This window comes from Asterias amurensis, chromosome 21, assembly GCF_032118995.1.
Source record: "Asterias amurensis chromosome 21, ASM3211899v1".
Taxonomy (NCBI): domain Eukaryota; kingdom Metazoa; phylum Echinodermata; class Asteroidea; order Forcipulatida; family Asteriidae; genus Asterias; species Asterias amurensis.
In genome coordinates, this window is record NC_092668.1 from 9,532,382 (window position 1) to 9,553,353 (window position 20,972).

General features: G+C 41.3%; 1 protein-coding gene and 1 pseudogene across 1 annotated transcript; both read right to left on the reverse strand.

Moving 5' to 3' along the window:
* Positions 1-5,464: 5,464 nt before the first annotated feature.
* Positions 5,465-15,985, reverse strand: LOC139953361 (protein NDNF-like). Its single transcript, XM_071952869.1, has 2 exons — positions 15,611-15,985; positions 5,465-8,870 (listed from the first exon to the last, which is right to left on the reverse strand). The coding sequence occupies exons 1-2, from the start codon at positions 15,983-15,985 to the stop codon at positions 7,824-7,826; spliced, it is 1,422 nt and encodes a 473-aa protein (XP_071808970.1). The 3' UTR covers positions 5,465-7,823.
* Positions 15,986-17,687: 1,702 nt separating this feature from the next.
* On the reverse strand, positions 17,688-19,333 carry LOC139953362 (protein NDNF-like; annotated as a pseudogene).
* Between the last annotated feature and the right edge of the window lie 1,639 nt (positions 19,334-20,972).

Sequence of the window (20,972 nt, forward strand, 5' to 3'; positions counted from 1 at the left end):
ACCGAGATTCGAACCCACACTCTGCTGATCAAACAACAGAGCTTGAATCCGGTGCTCTTGGTCGCTAGGCCATTACACGCCACAGTTGCAATATTTATAGTTTGTAGTTTATAAATAAGCCTACCTTTTAAACGCATACATTTTACTCTGGACTTCTTTAGTTGTAAATTGTTATATCACAAACTTACTAAGTTGAACTTATTTAAATCTCATTTTCCATTTTAGTCTGGTATATCAAAATCTCCCTCTAAATATCGGGTGCTGTTCAATTTCCCCCTGACTGGGCCCCATGAGGAAATAAAGAAAGAAAGAAAGTACGAACTTGTGCCTTTGAGCGCTACAGTTTATTGATGGAGAGATATAAATCATTGTACCTGTTTGTAGAAGTTCTACCAGGCTTCTATGAATGTGGCTTTGTTAATAAGCTTTTAATGTAGGGAGTTTCTCGAATAACCTATGTGACCTTTATTCAGTGGAATTTTTTAGGGGTTTGTACCAGAAAAGTGTCCATACAATTAATAATGCACTCTTGAAGTTCATGTAAACAAAGCTGGTCATGGTACGGTGATGCTGGGCAACAAAACATAAATACACACAATACACACCGAACGATAAAGCAAAGGAGCAACCAAAATAACATAAGAACAATACGGCAATCGCGGGAAGTTGGTCATGTGGACCCCTTAGATGGTTCGTGACGAGCATTCCAGATAGAGTAGAGAGGATGGCAATTTTACTTACCTCTCTTTTGAGGTCCTTTCTCGATGGAGAGACTTACTAGTTATGAATCTCCGTCCACACCGGATCATCGGGAAAAGAACGCTAGCCAGCGCTCTCTATGTACATTTGTTACAAGCGTACATACAGGTTGCAGTACATACACATATACATGTAGATCGAAACGTTTGTGGTTGTGTGTGACCGCGCAACACCAATGGTCTTTGACACCAAGACTAGTATTATGGCTATAAGCATGCTGTAACCAACCCACAGCAACTGGACGGTATCAATGGTTGATTCACTTGCATTACGATTGTCTGTGTCATCTTGAAAGTCTAACCGAATAGCAGTCAAGGAACGAATCCAATATTAAACTCTGTGATTCGTTTACAAATGCCTTAATAGTCTAGGCCAAGCATTTTTAAAATCGTGCTTGGTTTAGTACACCCCAGGAAGAGTCGGCTTTCGGTCATCAAACCGGTCTTATTGAAAACAAATTAAATCACAGATCTCTTGCTTCAGCTGCTAAAAATCCTTCTCTTTTGCCGCCCATAAATTTTGGAGTAGTCTCCCCGCACCCCCCCCCCCCAAACACCCCACATCTCTGCGCTTTGCCGATTCACTTCTATTTCTAACAAGCATCTGAGGAATCACACCCGGTTCCCACAATGATTGTTTGGTTGTGTATGATTTTTGTTTGCAAGTTGTTTCATCGTTTCCTTGTCTCTTTCTTCACCAACTGCTGTGGTCTTGATGAAATGGCAATATATAAACAAAATTGTATGTATGCATGTATGTTTGTTAAAATATCTATATAAAAGATTGTACAGCTTTGAAGGTATGAATTTATGTTTCTTAAATATCTTAATGTTTCATTAAGGTTCTTGTTTGATAGGTCGACTAGCTCTCCAAGCTAAAATGTACGGAGAGTGGTGGGTATGGCATCATGAATGTCAACTTATTTGGAAAGTGATTCACCTTATAAATGATGAGTGTAAAACCTTATAACCCTCATCTCAAATCAACCCAAACCACTAGCCTAGCCCTCAACCCAAACCCTATGCCCACCCACAACCCTAGCCATCTCCCCAAAACATAGCCATCAGCCCAAACCCTAACCCCACCCCAAACCCTAGCCATCAGCCCAACCCTAGACCCTACCCAAACCCTAACCCCACCCAAAACCCTAGCCATCACCCCAACCCTAACCCAACCCCAAACCCTAGCCATCTGCCCAAACCATAGCCACATCCAAAACCCTAACCCCCACCAAAACCCTAGCCATCACCCCCAACCCTACCCCAACCACAAACCCTACCCCACCCCAAACCCTAGCCCTCAGCCCAAACCCTATACCCACACGCCAAACCCTAACCCCACCCAAACCCTAGCCATTACCCCAACCCTAGCCATCAACCCCAACCATACCCCAACCACAAACCCTACCCCACCCCAAACCCTAGCCCTCAGCCCAAACCCAAACCCCACCCTAAACCCTAGCCATCACCCCAAACCCTAGCCATCACCCCCAAACTCTAACCCCACCCAAACCCTAGCCCCACCAAAACCCTAGCCATCACCCCCAAACTCTAACCCCACCCCAAACCCTAGCCCTCAGCCAAAACCCTATACCCACACGCCAAACCCTAACCCCATCCAAACCCTAGCCATTACCCCAACCCTAGCCATCAACCCCAACCATACCCCAACCACAAACCCTACCCCACCCCAAACCCTAGCCCTCAGCCCAAACCCAAACCCCACCCTAAACCCTAGCCATCACCCCAAACCCTAGCCATCACCCCCAAACTCTAACTCTAACTCTAATCGCTTTCACTATGTCCTACTTGCGTTCAACATAAAGACTAAACCGTAGTGTCGGAAATGAAAATCACAGTCATTTGCCCCTCATCAGAATGCACGCTTTGCAGCCAAAGGGCACAAGAGTGTCTGTATATACGAGGCAACTAATACTAAAATCTGCTACCTTGCTCTGAACATTAATTAGGTATAAATTATTATGTGTCTAGCGTTTAAAGTGTTATACTTATACTTATACTTTAAATGTGTTGCTCTTTATGAGTTTGATTATCAGCTTCAATGTTCATAAGATAGAATCATTACATTCGGAATTGAGTTTAATGTTGTAATGTATTGTGGATAACAAAGTTAAGTATGCCTTCAATGGAAACATTAAATACTAAAGTACTTTTAATGCAAAAGGTTTAAACGTTTAAACAATGTTTTACTTTAAATGTCTTTATATATTTACATGTGTACGTTATGAATGGGAAAACAGAAAATTACACAAAAAAACTCGGTTTAGAACTGACTCATTTTTATACATCAAATCCTTGTCAATAATATTAACACAAAAGCTTTTTTTTCAAAAAAGTCTCTGGACAAAATTAAATAATTATTTGAATAATTAATTGAAGTTCTATGTGAAGCAAAGCCGGCTAAACTTTTGATCTTATTTCGATATCAAGGTATAACATTGACAGGATGTATGAGTCAACAAAAACCTGTCGGACCTCAACATTTCAATCGGTCGTCATTTTAAAATCTACTTCTTAAAAATGTACTTTGGATCAGTTTGAGTTTATTTACACAATGAAGAATGATACAAACACTAACAATGCTGGAACATAATGTTTAACGAAAAGATATCAGCGTGTTAGAAAATATTTGAACTTTTTGTCAATAACTCAAAGGGTCAGAGCAACGTTTTGTTCCACTGGAGGTTTTAGAACTAATTCCGTAATTTGGTTTTGTTGTCACATGCTTTGTCTAGTAAAACCTTTATTTCCGTTTTAGGCAGTCCACAAGCTGACTTGTAGTGTGAACTTTAACCCTACCATGATTATATGTGGGAGGGGCACATTTTTAAACTTGGTTAGTTATTTTGTTGTAAGTAATTTTAGTATAAAAATTGACTGCCACTAAAAAAAAACACCTGCAAAACACAGTCACTATATGGTTTATAGACATGGATTTGTACATGGAACAACTTTAATGTAATCCAATGTGATATTTAAAATGGGACAGAAATGATAAGTTTTTACATTGGAACTTCAACTCTGATCAAAATTGTTTCACATAATCTCCCTAAGATAAAGGTCATCATTGTCTAAAAGTCTAAAGCAAACTTTTGAAATTCTGATCTTATCACATTTACAACCAAAAATCGTACTAAAGTTGGCTTTTTTATTCTATAACAAGCCTGCCAAAAGACAAAATAACATGTCAATGTATTCTGCAGAATACTTAAAAGTACATTGTACATAATACATGCATAATTATTAAAGCATATGTTACGTGTGATTACATCAGATATACCATTAATTACGTTCAACCATTATGTCCAACCCACGCTGTCCTAACCGTTACCTCCAACCCATTGTGTCCAACCAAGATGTCCGACCCAACACATTTATTATGCCCCGATAAATGTTGCACTTCATATTCATTTATTTTGTTAACTCCAATTGTCCGACAGGTTTTGTCGGTACAATTTTCATGCACATATCAGCGATTTGAAGCACATCCCACCACGGATCAACCCTTGACAAGTAGGCATAGGCCGACAGCAAACTGCTGGCAAGAGGTAGCCGGGCAGAATTAGTTACAGTATCTTACAAAAACTATTATGAATCCATCTTTATCTTGAGGACATGGTACTGCCTCAAATCTGCAACGAAAACATTGAAGAAACAGTTCACCAAACTGTGCCCAATTTCATAAAGCTGTTAAAAGCAGAAAATACTGCTTGACTAATTTCTTTGCCTAGCAAAAATTTAGTGGGGCACCAGCCACAGCAAAGAAAACTTAACGTAATTTTGGCTGTTAACCTGTTTTTGCTAATCAATACTTTTCTGTGCTTAGCAGGTTGTTGTGCTTGAAGGCTTTATTAAATTGGGCCCCGTTTACTGACTTGTAAACCATCTCTAATTGCAGACTCAACGCATTGCGGTCAAACATAATGTTCTATCTCACCTCCCCAGATTGATCTTCACCATTTTAATTCAACGTTTTTAATTTTAATGTTTGAGTTTCTGTGAAAAGGTACAAGATATGCAAGTGGTTGAGAAACAATATTTTGTTTGGCGATAACGAGGAGAAAGGCTTCCACCTTTAAAACATATTTTGTGTCAGACCTTGTACATAATTCAATGGGAGATTTGGGAACGATAGGTGGCAGCAGACTTACCAGGTAAATTGTCATTACTTAGGCCGTGTCCGAAACGGCGACTTCGGCTACAGCTACGGCTAGATCGCGCGCGTCTGCCTATTCTTCAACACTGACAGACGCGCTGATTTAGACGTAGCTGTAGCCGAAGTCGTCGTTTCGGACACGGCCTTACATAGTATTGAGCCTGCGCACCTCGCCGAGAACAATGGAATTTTAAACCTGGTAAGTCTTCTGTCACCAAGCGTCCCAAATGTTCTCTATTGCTGGTTCGCGGTGTTGGTTCACAGTTAGCTGGTCCGCGGTTAGCTGGTTTGATATTAGCTGGTTTGCGGTTAGCTGGTTTGATATTAGCTGGTTCGCGGTTAGCTGGTTCGATATTAGCTGGTTCGCGGTTAGCTGGTTTGAGATTAGCTGGTTTGATATCAGCTGGTTTGATATTAGATGGTTCGCGGTTAGCTGGTTTGAGATTAGATGGTTCGCGGTTAGCTGGTTTGAGATTAGCTGGTTTGATATCAGCTGGTTCGCGGTTAGCTGGTTTGATATCAGCTGGTTCGCGGTAAGCTGGATTGAGGTTAACTGGCTCGCGGTTGGCACCCATTTCACATTTTCAAAACAAACTATAACATATAGAAAGACTAAGTTCCAAAGGTTTTTCTAAAGTTTTGGATGACATGATGGCTACGCCACACAGGTCAATACAAACAATAATAACACCCTCTGGTATCAGGATATCCAACAAACACCCAGTCAATTGAAGTCATATTATTCAAACATCAATGCATACTTATAACTTTTTCATTTTTAAAATTTGCACACTTTTTACATTAAAAACAAGGTGATTACGTTTACAAAATATACTTTTTAAACATGCCAGGTTTAAATTCGCAATTGAGATTCCGTAGGACTTAATCGTCTCTTTCATAAGGCGTTTAAAATCCAACAACAACAAAAACAACAACAATAATAAAACAAAACAAACAACAACAACAACAACGAATCCGAATAGAACAAAATTACTGGCCACAAAAAGGATTGATTAACTGAAGTCGAAGTCTTGCAGGCCGCATTTCATACACATTTTATTATAAATTACGATCATTTTCAAAGAATACAAATTTGAAATTTACAAAAAGCCGTTTTAGACCGATGAAAAATGTATTGATGGTCTGGTTAAACAAAGGAAAATCACAAACAAACAAACGTCGGAATCATCTTTGGATACCTAAACTAAAAAATATAAATTTTTAAATAACAATAAAGCAAAATTAATGAGGAGAACTTATACAAAAAAGAATAATGAATGAATTTGACAAAACCATTGGGTGCTTCGAAAAAATATACACATTTACAAATTGTAAGTATAGTGCAAGTTAAGCAGTCAGCATAATGCACGATACATTAATACTATTTACATAAAGCGGTTCCAGAACTTGTTGTTGGTGCCTTAATTTTAACTAAATTAATTTTCAAACCTGATCCCTGTTTTAGTAGTATACATTATGCTTATTCATTGTCAAGTATTTGAAGTTTGCTGTGAAGGATGATTCGGTAATGCAATTATAACAGTCTCATGACATGTACTCAGTCAGGCACTTGGCTCACAATCGAGTTATGAGCCAAGTTACATTGTCTTATTAGAGCTTTAGTCTGGTGACCAGTGCATGATCGGGTATTACGTCTTTGAAACAGTTTCCTTTGGGTTAGTAATAATGTGCGTTTGTTGAGCTCAACAAACGATTATACGGATGTATACTACAGGCATGGCATTATCCCCTTTGCAATGATACCCAATTAATCACCAGTTTATGCGTGCGTTCGATTAGCTTCCCTGGGTCGACACCGCGGTACTCATTCGGGTGAGCCCCTGACCGCGAAGAGTGTTATGTCACACTAGCCCTCTCGTGGTGACGACATGCACCTCGGGCCTGCCCCAAGTGACCCGTTCCACGAGCAGGGCACTGTAGCCTGGGTGAGCCACTGGAATGACGTCGAAGCTATTTGAACTAACCGGGGGCAGACCATGGGAAGCTAATCGAACGCACCCTATGTATCGGTCTATGACGTAACACCCTTCGCTGTCCAGTGATTGTGTTGACTTTTCGTCATGACCTTGGTTGTCTATTTAGGCTTTCTAAATTCCTAACCATCCAAGTCAATGGGCACATAAACTAGGCACATTTGATAGAATAGGATACTCATTAACAGTATTGTATACCACCAATACTATTATGACTGTAGTGAGATACAATGAAGTCACCATTACTTTATATAGCATGTACAGTTGTGATAACTACGGCAGTGATTATAGCTTTCACATACTCGACTTCCATTTTATCCACATCTGCTTTTCTGCTAAAACATCGAATCTTGACTAGTCCTTTTCATAAAACAATATATACACCGACTCAAGAACAAGAAGCGACGAATGATTCTTTATAATATACAATATCATAAATTACAAAATGTTCACATTCTGCGGTCCTTTCCCAATACTTTTCTCATACAACGTTGTAAGAATACTGCTTTACGGTTTATATGCAGACTCTCGGCCAAAGTCATTGTCTTTTTCCTGCGTTCGTTTTATCCAATGTGAAATCTTTCGAAAGAGAATAAATCAAACACTCGTTCACCAAACAATCCGCTTCCCTATCATGACAGTAGATCCTGGTCAACTGTAAGGGCGCCCTCTTTTGAAATATACGTGTTTGGGATGACTTTCACCCTCAGTTTCTTATACTTGAAACAAGTAAATTATTCATAGTCTCACCGGGTCTCCTCGGCGTACAAAATCTCACGAGGAGTCTGCGTCATTAACTTGATAAGTACTTCGGGGAGGGATCTGCATCGTTTCCACGGCAACATTACACAGTTCACTTAATAACTGTCTTATTGAGGCAGACTCAATCAAGAATCAGCATACCTTCTTCGTTGTAACCCTGGCACTCCTATAGGCCAGCGTTTGCTTTCCAAAACTGCTGACATAAACATCGAAGACGTACGTGGTACCCGGTGTTAGCCCGGTAACCGTTTCCGTGAGTACATCCCTCTCTGTATCAGGTCCACTAACAGGTCGGCAAATCACCTTTTCAGTTCTCTTTCTCATGTCTGGTTCGCGGCACTGCGTATTTCCCTCACGATTACTCTTCTTAGATCGCTTCTTCTGCCTATCTTCGCGTTTGTACAGGCAGTACTGCGATACCTCTTTCGTGCTAAGCCAAGCCAGAGTGATGGAATCACACTGTCGCAGATTTTCAAAGACTTTTATCCGTTTGTCAACAGGCAATTGGGGGAACGGGTATTTGTTTGGTCTCGTCGTGGCGAAGATTCTGAAGTGCGTAGACCCTCTGCGCAAACTCTTCACTTTGACCTGTATGTCGCCCGTTACTTCACGTACGCGGAAATCTTTCAGATCTCGGATGTTAGAACTTCTTATTTTGGTTCCATCTCGCCACAACTCAGCCGTGATGGATTCAGTGCAGGGTTGGACGGTGACCAGGACGTCCTTGACCGTCTCACCGACACTAAAGTTGAATGTTTTAACGGGAGACGACCGACGAACTGACGATGTCCGTAGGTTACCATCCTTGAGGGCAATGTGCTTTCTTGTGGCTGGCCCTGGTCTTGTAATGATGGAGGTCCCTGTGTAAGCAATACTCCTGTTATTGGTCTCGTCTACCGCGAAAAGGTCAAAGTAATAGCGCTGAGCCGGTTCCAAGTTGGTGAATGTGTGCAGTGTCTTCTTTCCTACACATTCCACAATGATATCATCTTCCTCCCCATTGTCTCTATCCCGACCTCCTTTATCTCGTTTACGATCTCGGCGATATTCATCTCTCTTGGTTTTCTCGTTCTCGAAGCCAAATCCTGTATTGGGAGGACGAGCTGGAGGAGCATCCCCATACAAACATGATTGCACACTGCACCATGTATGGTAATTACGTCTTCCCACTTGGTGTATCTCAACATATGCATAAAATAACAAACCTGTGAAAATTTGAGCTCAATTGGTCGCCAAAGTTGCGAGATAATAATGAAGAAAAAAACACCCTTGTCACACGAAGTTGTGTGCTTTTATAGATGGTTGATTTCGAGACTTCAAATTCTAAATCTGAGGTCTCGAAAACTATATGTCACTTCAGAGAGAGCCGTTTCTCACAATAGTTTTTACTACCAACCTCTCCCCATTACTCGTTACCAAATTTAATAAGGTTTTATGCTAACAATTATTATGAGTAATTACCAAAAGTGTCCACTGCCTTTAAAGATCAGGAATTCGCTTTCCTTTGATGTTCAACAACTCTGCGTTTGGGTTTGGGTGGAGTTGGCAGTGGTTGAGTAGGGTATTTAGGGGATGGGTTGAATTGGCAGAGGTTATGTACGGTGGGCAGGGGTAGGGTTGGGTGGGCAGGGGCTGGGTTGGGTGAGCAGAGGTAGGCTGTCCGGGTGTGCAGGGCTTGGGTTGGGGGCAGGGCCATGGGTTCGGGGCAGGGGTTATTATGCACGGTGGGCAGGGGTTATTATGTACGCTGGGCAGGGGATGGGTTTTATTATTTATTTATTTTATTTTAAATCTTCGGACATAATTCTTTGTTGGCAGGGGCCGTCCAGGGTAAGGCAAACGTTTTAAAAACTGTCATCAAAGCGATGTGCCCTCCCCTCCCTCCTAGCCGCACTCAAACCTGTTACGCATTTGTATTATTTTATTCAGCAGCCGTGAGATTTTAGGTGGTTACAAACAACAGTAACTTTTCACTGACTTTTCTACTTTTTTTTTTTTTTTTTTTGCAAGTCGCCGGACACACAATGCCTGAAGGCCACTTCAAGGTTTGGGCTACAATTTTTTTTCCCGTTTCACTGTACTCCTTGGGCTGAAACCGGGTTATCCCTTTTACCGTTGATTCGGATGTAGGCTTGGGTATTATCAATCCAAAGCCTGGCCGGTAGAAAGCACGACCCGATCCCCAATTTTACGTAGCAAGTGTCACGACCGAGATTCGAACCCACACTCTGCTGATCAAACAACAGAGCTTGAATCCGGTGCTCTTGGTCGCTTGGCCATTACACGCCACAGTTGCAATATTTATAGTTTGTAGTTTATAAATAAGCCTACCTTTTAAACGCATACATTTTACTCTGGACTTCTTTAGTTGTAAATTGTTATATCACAAACTTACTAAGTTGAACTAATTTCAATCTCATTTTCCATTTTAGTCTGGTATATCAAAATCTCCCTCTAAATATCGGGTGCTTTTCAATTTCCCCCTGACTGGGCCCCATGAGGAAATAAAGAAAGAAAGAAAGTGCGAACTTGTGCCTTTGAGTGCTACAGTTTATTGATGGAGAGATATAAATCATTGTACCTGTTTGTAGAAGTTCTACCAGGCTTCTATGAATGTGGCTTTGTTAATAAGCTTTTAATGTAGGGAGTTTCTCGAATAACCTATGTGACCTTTATTCAGTGGAATTTTTTAGGGGTTTGTACCAGAAAAGTGTCCATACAATTAATAATGCATTCTTGAAGTCCATGTAAACAAAGCTAGTCATGGTAGGTGATGCTGGGCAACAAAACATAAATACACACAATACACACCGAACGATAAAGCAAAGGAGCAACCAAAATAACATAAGAACAATACGGCAATCGCGGGAAGTTGGTTATGTGGACCCCTTAGATGGTTCGTGACGAGCATTCCAGATAGAGTAGAGAGGATGGCAATTTTACTTACCTCTCTTTTGAGGTCCTTTCTCGATGGAGAGACTTACTAGTTATGAATCTCCGTCCACACCGGATCATGTTGCAGGAAAAGAACGCTAGCCAGCGCTCTCTATGTACATTTGTTACAAGCGTACATACAGGTTGCAGTACATACACATATACATGTAGATCGAAACGTTTGTGGTTGTGTGTGACCGCGCAACACCAATGGTCTTTGACACCAAGACTAGTATTATGGCTATAAGCATGCTGTAACCAACCCACAGCAACTGGACGGTATCAATGGTTGATTCACTTGCATTACGATTGTCTGTGTCATCTTGAAAGTCTAACCGAATAGCAGTCAAGGAACGAATCCAATAATAAACTCTGTGATTCGTTTACAAATGCCTTAATAGTCTAGGCCCAGCATTTTTAAAATCGTGCTTGGTTTAGTACACCCCAGGAAGAGTCGGCTTTCGGTCATCAAACCGGTCTTATTGAAAACAAATTAAATCACAGATCTCTTGCTTCAGCTGCTAAAAATCCTTCTCTTTTGCCGCCCATAAATTTTGGAGTAGTCTCCCCGCACCCCCCCCCCCCCCCCCAAACACCCCACATCTCTGCGCTTTGCCGATTCACTTCTATTTCCAACAAGCATCTGAGGAATCACACCCGGTTCCCACAATGATTGTTTGGTTGTGTATGATTTTTGTTTGCAAGTTGTTTCATCGTTTCCTTGTCTCTTTCTTCACCAACTGCTGTGGTCTTGATGAAATGGCAGTATATAAACAAAATTGTATGTATGCATGTATGTTTGTTAAAATATCTATGTAAAAGATTTGTACAGCTTTGAAGGTATGAATTTATGTTTCTTAAATATCTTAATGTTTCATTAAGGTTCCTGTTTGATAGGTCGACTAGCTCTCCAAGCTAAAATGTACGGAGAGTGGTGGGTATGGCATCATGAATGTCAACTTATTTGGAAAGTGATTCACCTTATAAATGATGAGTGTAAAACCTCATAACCCTCATCTCAAATCAACCCAAACCACTAGCCTAGCCCTCAACCCAAACCCTATGCCCACCCACAACCCTAGCCATCTCCCCAAAACATAGCCATCAGCCTAAACCCTAACCCCACCCCAAACCCTAGCCATCAGCCCAACCCTAGACCCTACCCAAACCCTAACCCCACCCAAAACCCTAGCCATCACCCCAACCCTAACCCAACCCCAAACCCTAGCCATCTGCCCAAACCATAGCCACATCCAAAACCCTAACCCCCACCAAAACCCTAGCCATCGGACCCAACCCTACCCCAACCACAAACCCTACCCCACCCCAAATCCTAGCCCTCAGCCCAAACCCCATACCCACACGCCAAACCCTAACCCCACCCAAACCCTAGCCATTACCCCAACCCTAGCCATCAACCCCAACCATACCCCAACCACAAACCCTACCCCACCCCAAACCCTAGCCCTCAGCCCAAACCCAAACCCCACCCTAAACCCTAGCCATCACCCCAAACCCTAGCCATCACCCCCAAACTCTAACCCCACCCAAACCCTAGCCCCACCAAAACCCTAGCCATCACCCCCAAACTCTAACCCCACCCCCAAACCCTAGCCCTCAGCCAAAACCCTATACCCACACGCCAAACCCTAACCCCACCCAAACCCTAGCCATTACCCCAACCCTAGCCATCAACCCCAACCATACCCCAACCACAAACCCTACCCCACCCCAAACCCTAGCCCTCAGCCCAAACCCAAACCCCACCCTAAACCCTAGCCATCACCCCAAACCCTAGCCATCACCCCCAAACTCTAACCCCACCCAAACCCTAGCCCCACCAAAACCCTAGCCATCACCCCCAAACTCTAACCCCACCCCAAACCCTAGCCCTCAGCCAAAACCCTATACCCACACGCCAAACCCTAACCCCACCCAAACCCTAGCCATTACCCCAACCCTAGCCATCAACCCCAACCATACCCCAACCACAAACCCTACCCCACCCCAAACCCTAGCCCTCAGCCCAAACCCAAACCCCACCCTAAACCCTAGCCATCACCCCAAACCCTAGCCATCACCCCCAAACTCTAACCCCACCCAAACCCTAGCCCCACCAAAACCCTAGCCATCACCCTAAAAACTAGCCATCAGCCCCAACCATCCCCCACCCCAAACCCTACTACCCCCACCCCAAACCCTACTACCCCCACCCCAAACCTTACCCCCACCTGAACACAAGGTAAGATAATACCCATTGGAATGATGGTCTTTGGTAAAACATGAATCCATCGCGAACGCGGCTTTACTGTCCCGGTCTATATACAGGTTACCGGTTTTTGGTAACTCGGCTGCTTGTACTAGTTCGTATTCACCATCTGCCCCTTTCACTATGTCCTACTTGCGTTCAACATAAAGACTAAACCGTAGTGTCGGAAATGAAAATCACAGTCATTTGCCCCTCATCAGAATGCACGCTTTGCAGCCAAAGAGCACAAGAGTGTCTGTATATACGAGGCAACTAATACTAAAATCTGCTACCTTGCTCTGAACATTAATTAGGTATAAATTATTATGTGTCTAGCGTTTAAAGTGTTATACTTATACTTATACTTTAAATGTGTTGCTCTTTATGAGTTTGATTATCAGCTTCAATGTTCATAAGATAGAATCATTACATTCGGAATTGAGTTTAATGTTTTAATGTATTGTGGATAACAAAGTTAAGTATGCCTTCAATGGAAACATTAAATACTATTAAGTACTTTTAATGCAAAATGTTTAAACGTTTAAACAATGTTTTACCTTAAATGTCTTTATATATTTACATGTGTACGTTATGAATGGGAAAACAGAAAATTACACAAAAAAACTCGGTTTAGAACTGACTCATTTTTATACATCAAATCCTTGTCAATAATATTAACACAAAAGCTTTTTTTTCAAAAAAGTCTCTGGACAAAATTAAATAATTATTTGAATAATTAATTGAAGTTCTATGTGAAGCAAAGCCGGCTAAACTTTTGATCTTATTTCGATATCAAGGTATAACATTGACAGGATGTATGAGTCAACAAAAACCTGTCGGACCTCAACATTTCAATCGGTCGTCATTTTAAAATCTACTTCTTAAAAATGTACTTTGGATCAGTTTGAGTTTATTTACACAATGAAGAATGATACAAACACTAACAATGCTGGAACATAATGTTTAACGAAAAGATATCAGCGCGTTAGAAAATATTTGAACTTTTTGTCAATAACTCAAAGGGTCAGAGCAACGTTTTGTTCCACTGGAGGTTTTAGAACTAATTCCGTAATTTGGTTTTGTTGTCACATGCTTTGTCTAGTAAAACCTTTATTTCCGTTTTAGGCAGTCCACAAGCTGACTTGTAGTGTGAACTTTAACCCTACCATGATTATATGTGGGAGGGGCACATTTTTAAACTTGGTTAGTTATTTTGTTGTAAGTAATTTTAGTATAAAAATTGACTGCCACTAAAAAAAACACCTGCAAAACACAGTCACTATATGGTTTATAGACATGGATTTGTACATGGAACAACTTTAATGTAATCCAATGTGATATTTAAAATGGGACAGAAATGATAAGTTTTTACATTGGAACTTCAACTCTGATCAAAATTGTTTCACATAATCTCCCTAAGATAAAGGTCATCATTGTCTAAAAGTCTAAAGCAAACTTTTGAAATTCTGATCTTATCACATTTACAACCAAAAATCGTACTAAAGTTGGCTTTTTTATTCTATAACAAGCCTGCCAAAAGACAAAATAACATGTCAATGTATTCTGCAGAATACTTAAAAGTACATTGTACATAATACATGCATAATTATTAAAGCATATGTTACGTGTGATTACATCAGATATACCATTAATTACGTTCAACCATTATGTCCAACCCACGCTGTCCTAACCGTTACCTCCGACCCATTGTGTCCAACCAAGATGTCCGACCCAACACATTTATTATGCCCCGATAAATGTTGCACTTCATATTCATTTATTTTGTTAACTCCAATTGTCCGACAGGTTTTGTCGGTACAATTTTCATGCACATATCAGCGATTTGAAGCACATCCCACCACGGATCAACCCTTGACAAGTAGGCATAGGCCGACAGCAAACTGCTGGCAAGAGGTAGCCGGGCAGAATTAGTTACAGTATCTTACAAAAACTATTATGAATCCATCTTTATCTTGAGGACATGGTACTGCCTCAAATCTGCAACGAAAACATTGAAGAAACAGTTCACCAAACTGTGCCCAATTTCATAAAGCTGTTAAAAGCAGAAAATACTGCTTGACTAACTTCTTTGCCTAGCAAAAATTTAGTGGGGCACCAGCCACAGCAAAGAAAACTTAACGTAATTTTGGCTGTTAACCTGTTTTTGCTAATCAATACTTTTCTGTGCTTAGCAGGTTGTTGTGCTTGAAGGCTTTATTAAATTGGGCCCCGTTTACTGACTTGTAAACCATCTCTAATTGCAGACTCAACGCATTGCGGTCAAACATAATGTTCTATCTCACCTCCCCAGATTGATCTTCACCATTTTAATTCAACGTTTTTAATTTTAATGTTTGAGTTTCTGTGAAAAGGTACAAGATATGCAAGTGGTTGAGAAACAATATTTTGTTTGGCGATAACGAGGAGAAAGGCTTCCACCTTTAAAACATATTTTGTGTCAGACCTTGTACATAATTCAATGGGAGATTTGGGAACGATAGGTGGCAGCAGACTTACCAGGTAAATTGTCATTACTTAGGCCGTGTCCGAAACGGCGACTTCGGCTACAGCTACGGCTAGATCGCGCGCGTCTGCCTATTCTTCAACACTGACAGACGCGCTGATTTAGACGTAGCTGTAGCCGAAGTCGTCGTTTCGGACACGGCCTTACATAGTATTGAGCCTGCGCACCTCGCCGAGAACAATGGAATTTTAAACCTGGTAAGTCTTCTGTCACCAAGCGTCCCAAATGTTCTCTATTGCTGGTTCGCGGTGTTGGTTCACAGTTAGCTGGTCCGCGGTTAGCTGGTTTGATATTAGCTGGTTTGCGGTTAGCTGGTTTGATATTAGCTGGTTCGCGGTTAGCTGGTTTGAGATTAGATGGTTCGCGGTTAGCTGGTTTGATATTAGCTGGTTCGCGGTTAGCTGGTTTGAGATTAGCTGGTTCGCGGTTAGCTGGTTTGAGATTAGCTGGTTCGCGGTTAGCTGGTTTGAGATTAGATGGTTCGCGGTTAGCTGGTTTGATATCAGCTGGTTCGCGGTTAGCTGGTTTGATATTAGCTGGTTCGCGGTAAGCTGGATTGAGGTTAACTGGCTCGCGGTTGGCACCCATTTCACATTTTCAAAACAAACTATAACATATAGAAAGACTAAGTTCCAAAGGTTTTTCTAAAGTTTTGGATGACATGATGGCTACGCCACACAGGTCAATACAAACAATAATAACACCCTCTGGTATCAGGATATCCAACAAACACCCAGTCAATTGAAGTCATATTATTCAAACATCAATGCATACTTATAACTTTTTCATTTTTAAAATTTGCACACTTTTTACATTAAAAACAAGGTGATTACGTTTACAAAATATACTTTTTAAACATGCCAGGTTTAAGTTCGCAATTGAGATTCCGTAGGACTTAATCGTCTCTTTCATAAGGCGTTTAAAATCCAACAACAACAAAAACAACAACAATAATAAAACAAAACAAACAACAACAACAACAACGAATCCGAATAGAACAAAATTACTGGCCACAAAAAGGATTGATTAACTGAAGTCGAAGTCTTGCAGGCCGCATTTCATACACATTTTATTATAAATTACGATCATTTTCAAAGAATACAAATTTGAAATTTACAAAAAGCCGTTTTAGACCGATGAAAAATGTATTGATGGTCTGGTTAAACAAAGGAAAATCACAAACAAACAAACGTCGGAATCATCTTTGGATACCTAAACTAAAAAATATAAATTTTTAAATAACAATAAAGCAAAATTAATGAGGAGAACTTATACAAAAAAGAATAATGAATGAATTTGACAAAACCATTGGGTGCTTCGAAAAAATATACACATTTACAAATTGTAAGTATAGTGCAAGTTAAGCAGTCAGCATAATGCACGATACATTAATACTATTTACATAAAGCGGTTCCAGAACTTGTTGTTGGTGCCTTAATTTTAACTAAATTAATTTTCAAACCTGATCCCTGTTTTAGTAGTATACATTATGCTTATTCATTGTCAAGTATTTGAAGTTTGCTGTGAAGGATGATTCGGTAATGCAATTATAACAGTCTCATGACATGTACTCAGTCAGGCACTTGGCTCACAATCGAGTTATGAGCCAAGTTACATTGTCTTATTAGAGCTTTAGTCTGGTGACCAGTGCATGATCGGGTATGACGTCTTTGAAACAGTTTCCTTTGGGTTAGTAATAATGTGCGTTTGTTGAGCTCAACAAACGATTATACGGATGTATACTACAGGCATGGCATTATCCCCTTTGCAATGATACCCAATTAATCACCAGTTTATGCGTGCGTTCGATTAGCTTCCCTGGGTCGACACCGCGGTACTCATTCGGGTGAGCCCCTGACCGCGAAGAGTGTTATGTCACACTAGCCCTCTCGTGGTGACGACATGCACCTCGGGCCTGCCCCAAGTGACCCGTTCCACGAGCAGGGCACTGTAGCCTGGGTGAGCCACTGGAATGACGTCGAAGCTATTTGAACTAACCGGGGGCAGACCATGGGAAGCTAATCGAACGCACCCTATGTATCGGTCTATGACGTAACACCCTTCGCTGTCCAGTGATTGTGTTGACTTTTCGTCATGACCTTGGTTGTCTATTTAGGCTTTCTAAATTCCTAACCATCCAAGTCAATGGGCACATAAACTAGGCACATTTGATAGAATAGGATACTCATTAACAGTATTGTATACCACCAATACTATTATGACTGTAGTGAGATACAATGAAGTCACCATTACTTTATATAGCATGTACAGTTGTGATAACTGCGGCAGTGATTATAGCTTTCACATACTCGACTTCCATTTTATCCACATCTGCTTTTCTGCTAAAACATCGAATCTTGACTAGTCCTTTTCATAAAACAATATATACACCGACTCAAGAACAAGAAGCGACGAATGATTCTTTATAATATACAATATCATAAATTACAAAATGTTCACATTCTGCGGTCCTTTCCCAATACTTTTCTCATACAACGTTGTAAGAATACTGCTTTACGGTTTATATGCAGACTCTCGGCCAAAGTCATTGTCTTTTTCCTGCGTTCGTTTTATCCAATGTGAAATCTTTCGAAAGAGAATAAATCAAACACTCGTTCACCAAACAATCCGCTTCCCTATCATGACAGTAGATCCTGGTCAACTGTAAGGGCGCCCTCTTTTGAAATATACGTGTTTGGGATGACTTTCACCCTCAGTTTCTTATACTTGAAACAAGTAAATTATTCATAGTCTCACCGGGTCTCCTCGGCGTACAAAATCTCACGAGGAGTCTGCGTCATTAACTTGATAAGTACTTCGGGGAGGGATCTGCATCGTTTCCACGGCAACATTACACAGTTCACTTAATAACTGTCTTATTGAGGCAGACTCTATCAAGAATCAGCATACCTTCTTCGTTGTAACCCTGGCACTCCTATAGGCCAGCGTTTGCTTTCCAAAACTGCTGACATAAACATCGAAGACGTACGTGGTACCCGGTGTTAGCCCGGTAACCGTTTCCGTGAGTACATCCCTCTCTGTATCAGGTCCACTAACAGGTCGGCAAATCACCTTTTCAGTTCTCTTTCTCATGTCTGGTTCGTGGCACTGCGTATTTCCCTCACGATTACTCTTCTTAGATCGCTTCTTCTGCCTATCTTCGCGTTTGTACAGGCAGTACTGCGATACCTCTTTCGTGCTAAGCCAAGCCAGAGTGATGGAATCACACTGTCGCAGATTTTCAAAGACTTTTATCCGTTTGTCAACAGGCAATTAGGGGAACGGGTATTTGTTTGGTCTCGTCGTGGCGAAGATTCTGAAGTGCGTAGACCCTCTGCGCAAACTCTTCACTTTGACCTGTATGTCGCCCGTTACTTCACGTACGCGGAAATCTTTCAGATCTCGGATGTTAGAACTTCTTATTTTGGTTCCATCTCGCCACAACTCAGCCGTGATGGATTCAGTGCAGGGTTGGACGGTGACCAGGACATCCTTGACCGTCTCACCGACACTAAAGTTGAATGTTTTAACGGGAGACGACCGACGAACTGACGATGTCCGTAGGTTACCATCCTTGAGGGCAATGTGCTTTCTTGTGGCTGGCCCTGGTCTTGTAATGATGGAGGTCCCTGTGTAAGCAATACTCCTGTTATTGGTCTCGTCTACCGCGAAAAGGTCAAAGTAATAGCGCTGAGCCGGTTCCAAGTTGGTGAATGTGTGCAGTGTATTCTTTCCTACACATTCCACAATGATATCATCTTCCTCCCCATTGTCTCTATCCCGACCTCCTTTATCTCGTTTACGATCTCGGCGATATTCATCTCTCTTGGTTTTCTCGTTCTCGAAGCCAAATCCTGTATTGGGAGGACGAGCTGGAGGAGCATCCCCATACAAACATGATTGCACACTGCACCATGTGATTGCACACTGCACCATGTATGGTAATTACGTCTTCCCACTTGGTGTATCTCAACATATGCATAAAATAACAAACCTGGGAAAATTTGAGCTCAATTGGTCGCCAAAGTTGCGAGATAATAATGAAGAAAAAAAACACCCTTGTCACACGAAGTTGTGTGCTTTTATAGATGGTTGATTTCGAGACTTCAAATTCTAAATCTGAGGTCTCGAAAACTATATGTCACTTCAGAGAGAGCCGTTTCTCACAATAGTTTATACTACCAACCTCTCCCCATTACTCGTTACCAAATTTAATAAGGTTTTATGCTAACAATTATTATGAGTAATTACCAAAAGTGTCCACTGCCTTTAAAGATCAGGAATTCGCTTTCCTTTGATGTTCAACAACTCTGCGTTTGGGTTTGGGTGGAGTTGGCAGTGGTTGAGTAGGGTATTTAGGGGATGGATTGAATTGGCAGAGGTTATGTACGGTGGGCAGGGGTAGGGTTGGGTGGGCAGGGGCTGGGTTGGGTGAGCAGAGGTAGGCTGTCCGGGTGTGCAGGGCTTGGGTTGGGGGCAGGGCCATGGGTTCGGGGCAGGGGTTATTATGCACGGTGGGCAGGGGTTATTATGTACGCTGGGCAGGGGATGGGTTTTATTATTTATTTATTTTATTTTAAATCTTCGGACATAATTCTTTGTTGGCAGGGGCCGTCCAGGGTAAGGCAAACGTTTTAAAAACTGTCATCAAAGCGATGTGCCCTCCCCTCCCTCCTAGCCGCACTCAAACCTGTTACGCATTTGTATTATTTTATTCAGCAGCCGTGAGATTTTAGGTGGTTACAAACAACAGTAACTTTTCACTGGCTCTATTTCACTGTAATATATAATAACATTTTTTTTTTTTTTTTTTATTTTTGCAAGTCGCCGGACACACAATGCCTGAAGGCCACTTCAAGGTTTGGGCTACAATTTTTTTCCCCGTTTCACTGTACTCCTTGGGCTGAAACAGGGTTATCCCTTTTACCGTTGATTCGGATGTAGGCTTGGGTATTATCAATCCAAAGCCTGGCCGGTAGAAAGCACGACCCGATCCCCAATTTTACGTAGCAAGTGTCACGACCGAGATTCGAACCCACACTCTGCTGATCAAACAACAGAGCTTGAATCCGGTGCTCTTGGTCGCTTGGCCATTACACGCCACAGTTGCAATATTTATAGTTTGTAGTTTATAAATAAGCCTACCTTTTAAACGCATACATTTTACTCTGGACTTCTTTAGTTGTAAATTGTTATATCACAAACTTACTAAGTTGAACTTATTTCAATCTCATTTTCCATTTTAGTCTGGTATATCAAAATCTCCCTCTAAATATCGGGTGCTTTTCAATTTCCCCCTGACTGGGCCCCATGAGGAAATAAAGAAAGAAAGAAAGTGCGAACTTGTGCCTTTGAGTGCTACAGTTTATTGATGGAGAGATATAAATCATTGTACCTGTTTGTAGAAGTTCTACCAGGCTTCTATGAATGTGGCTTTGTTAATAAGCTTTTAATGTAGGGAGTTTCTCGAATAACCTATGTGACCTTTATTCAGTGGAATTTTTTAGGGGTTTGTACCAGAAAAGTGTCCATACAATTAATAATGCATTCTTGAAGTCCATGTAAACAAAGCTAG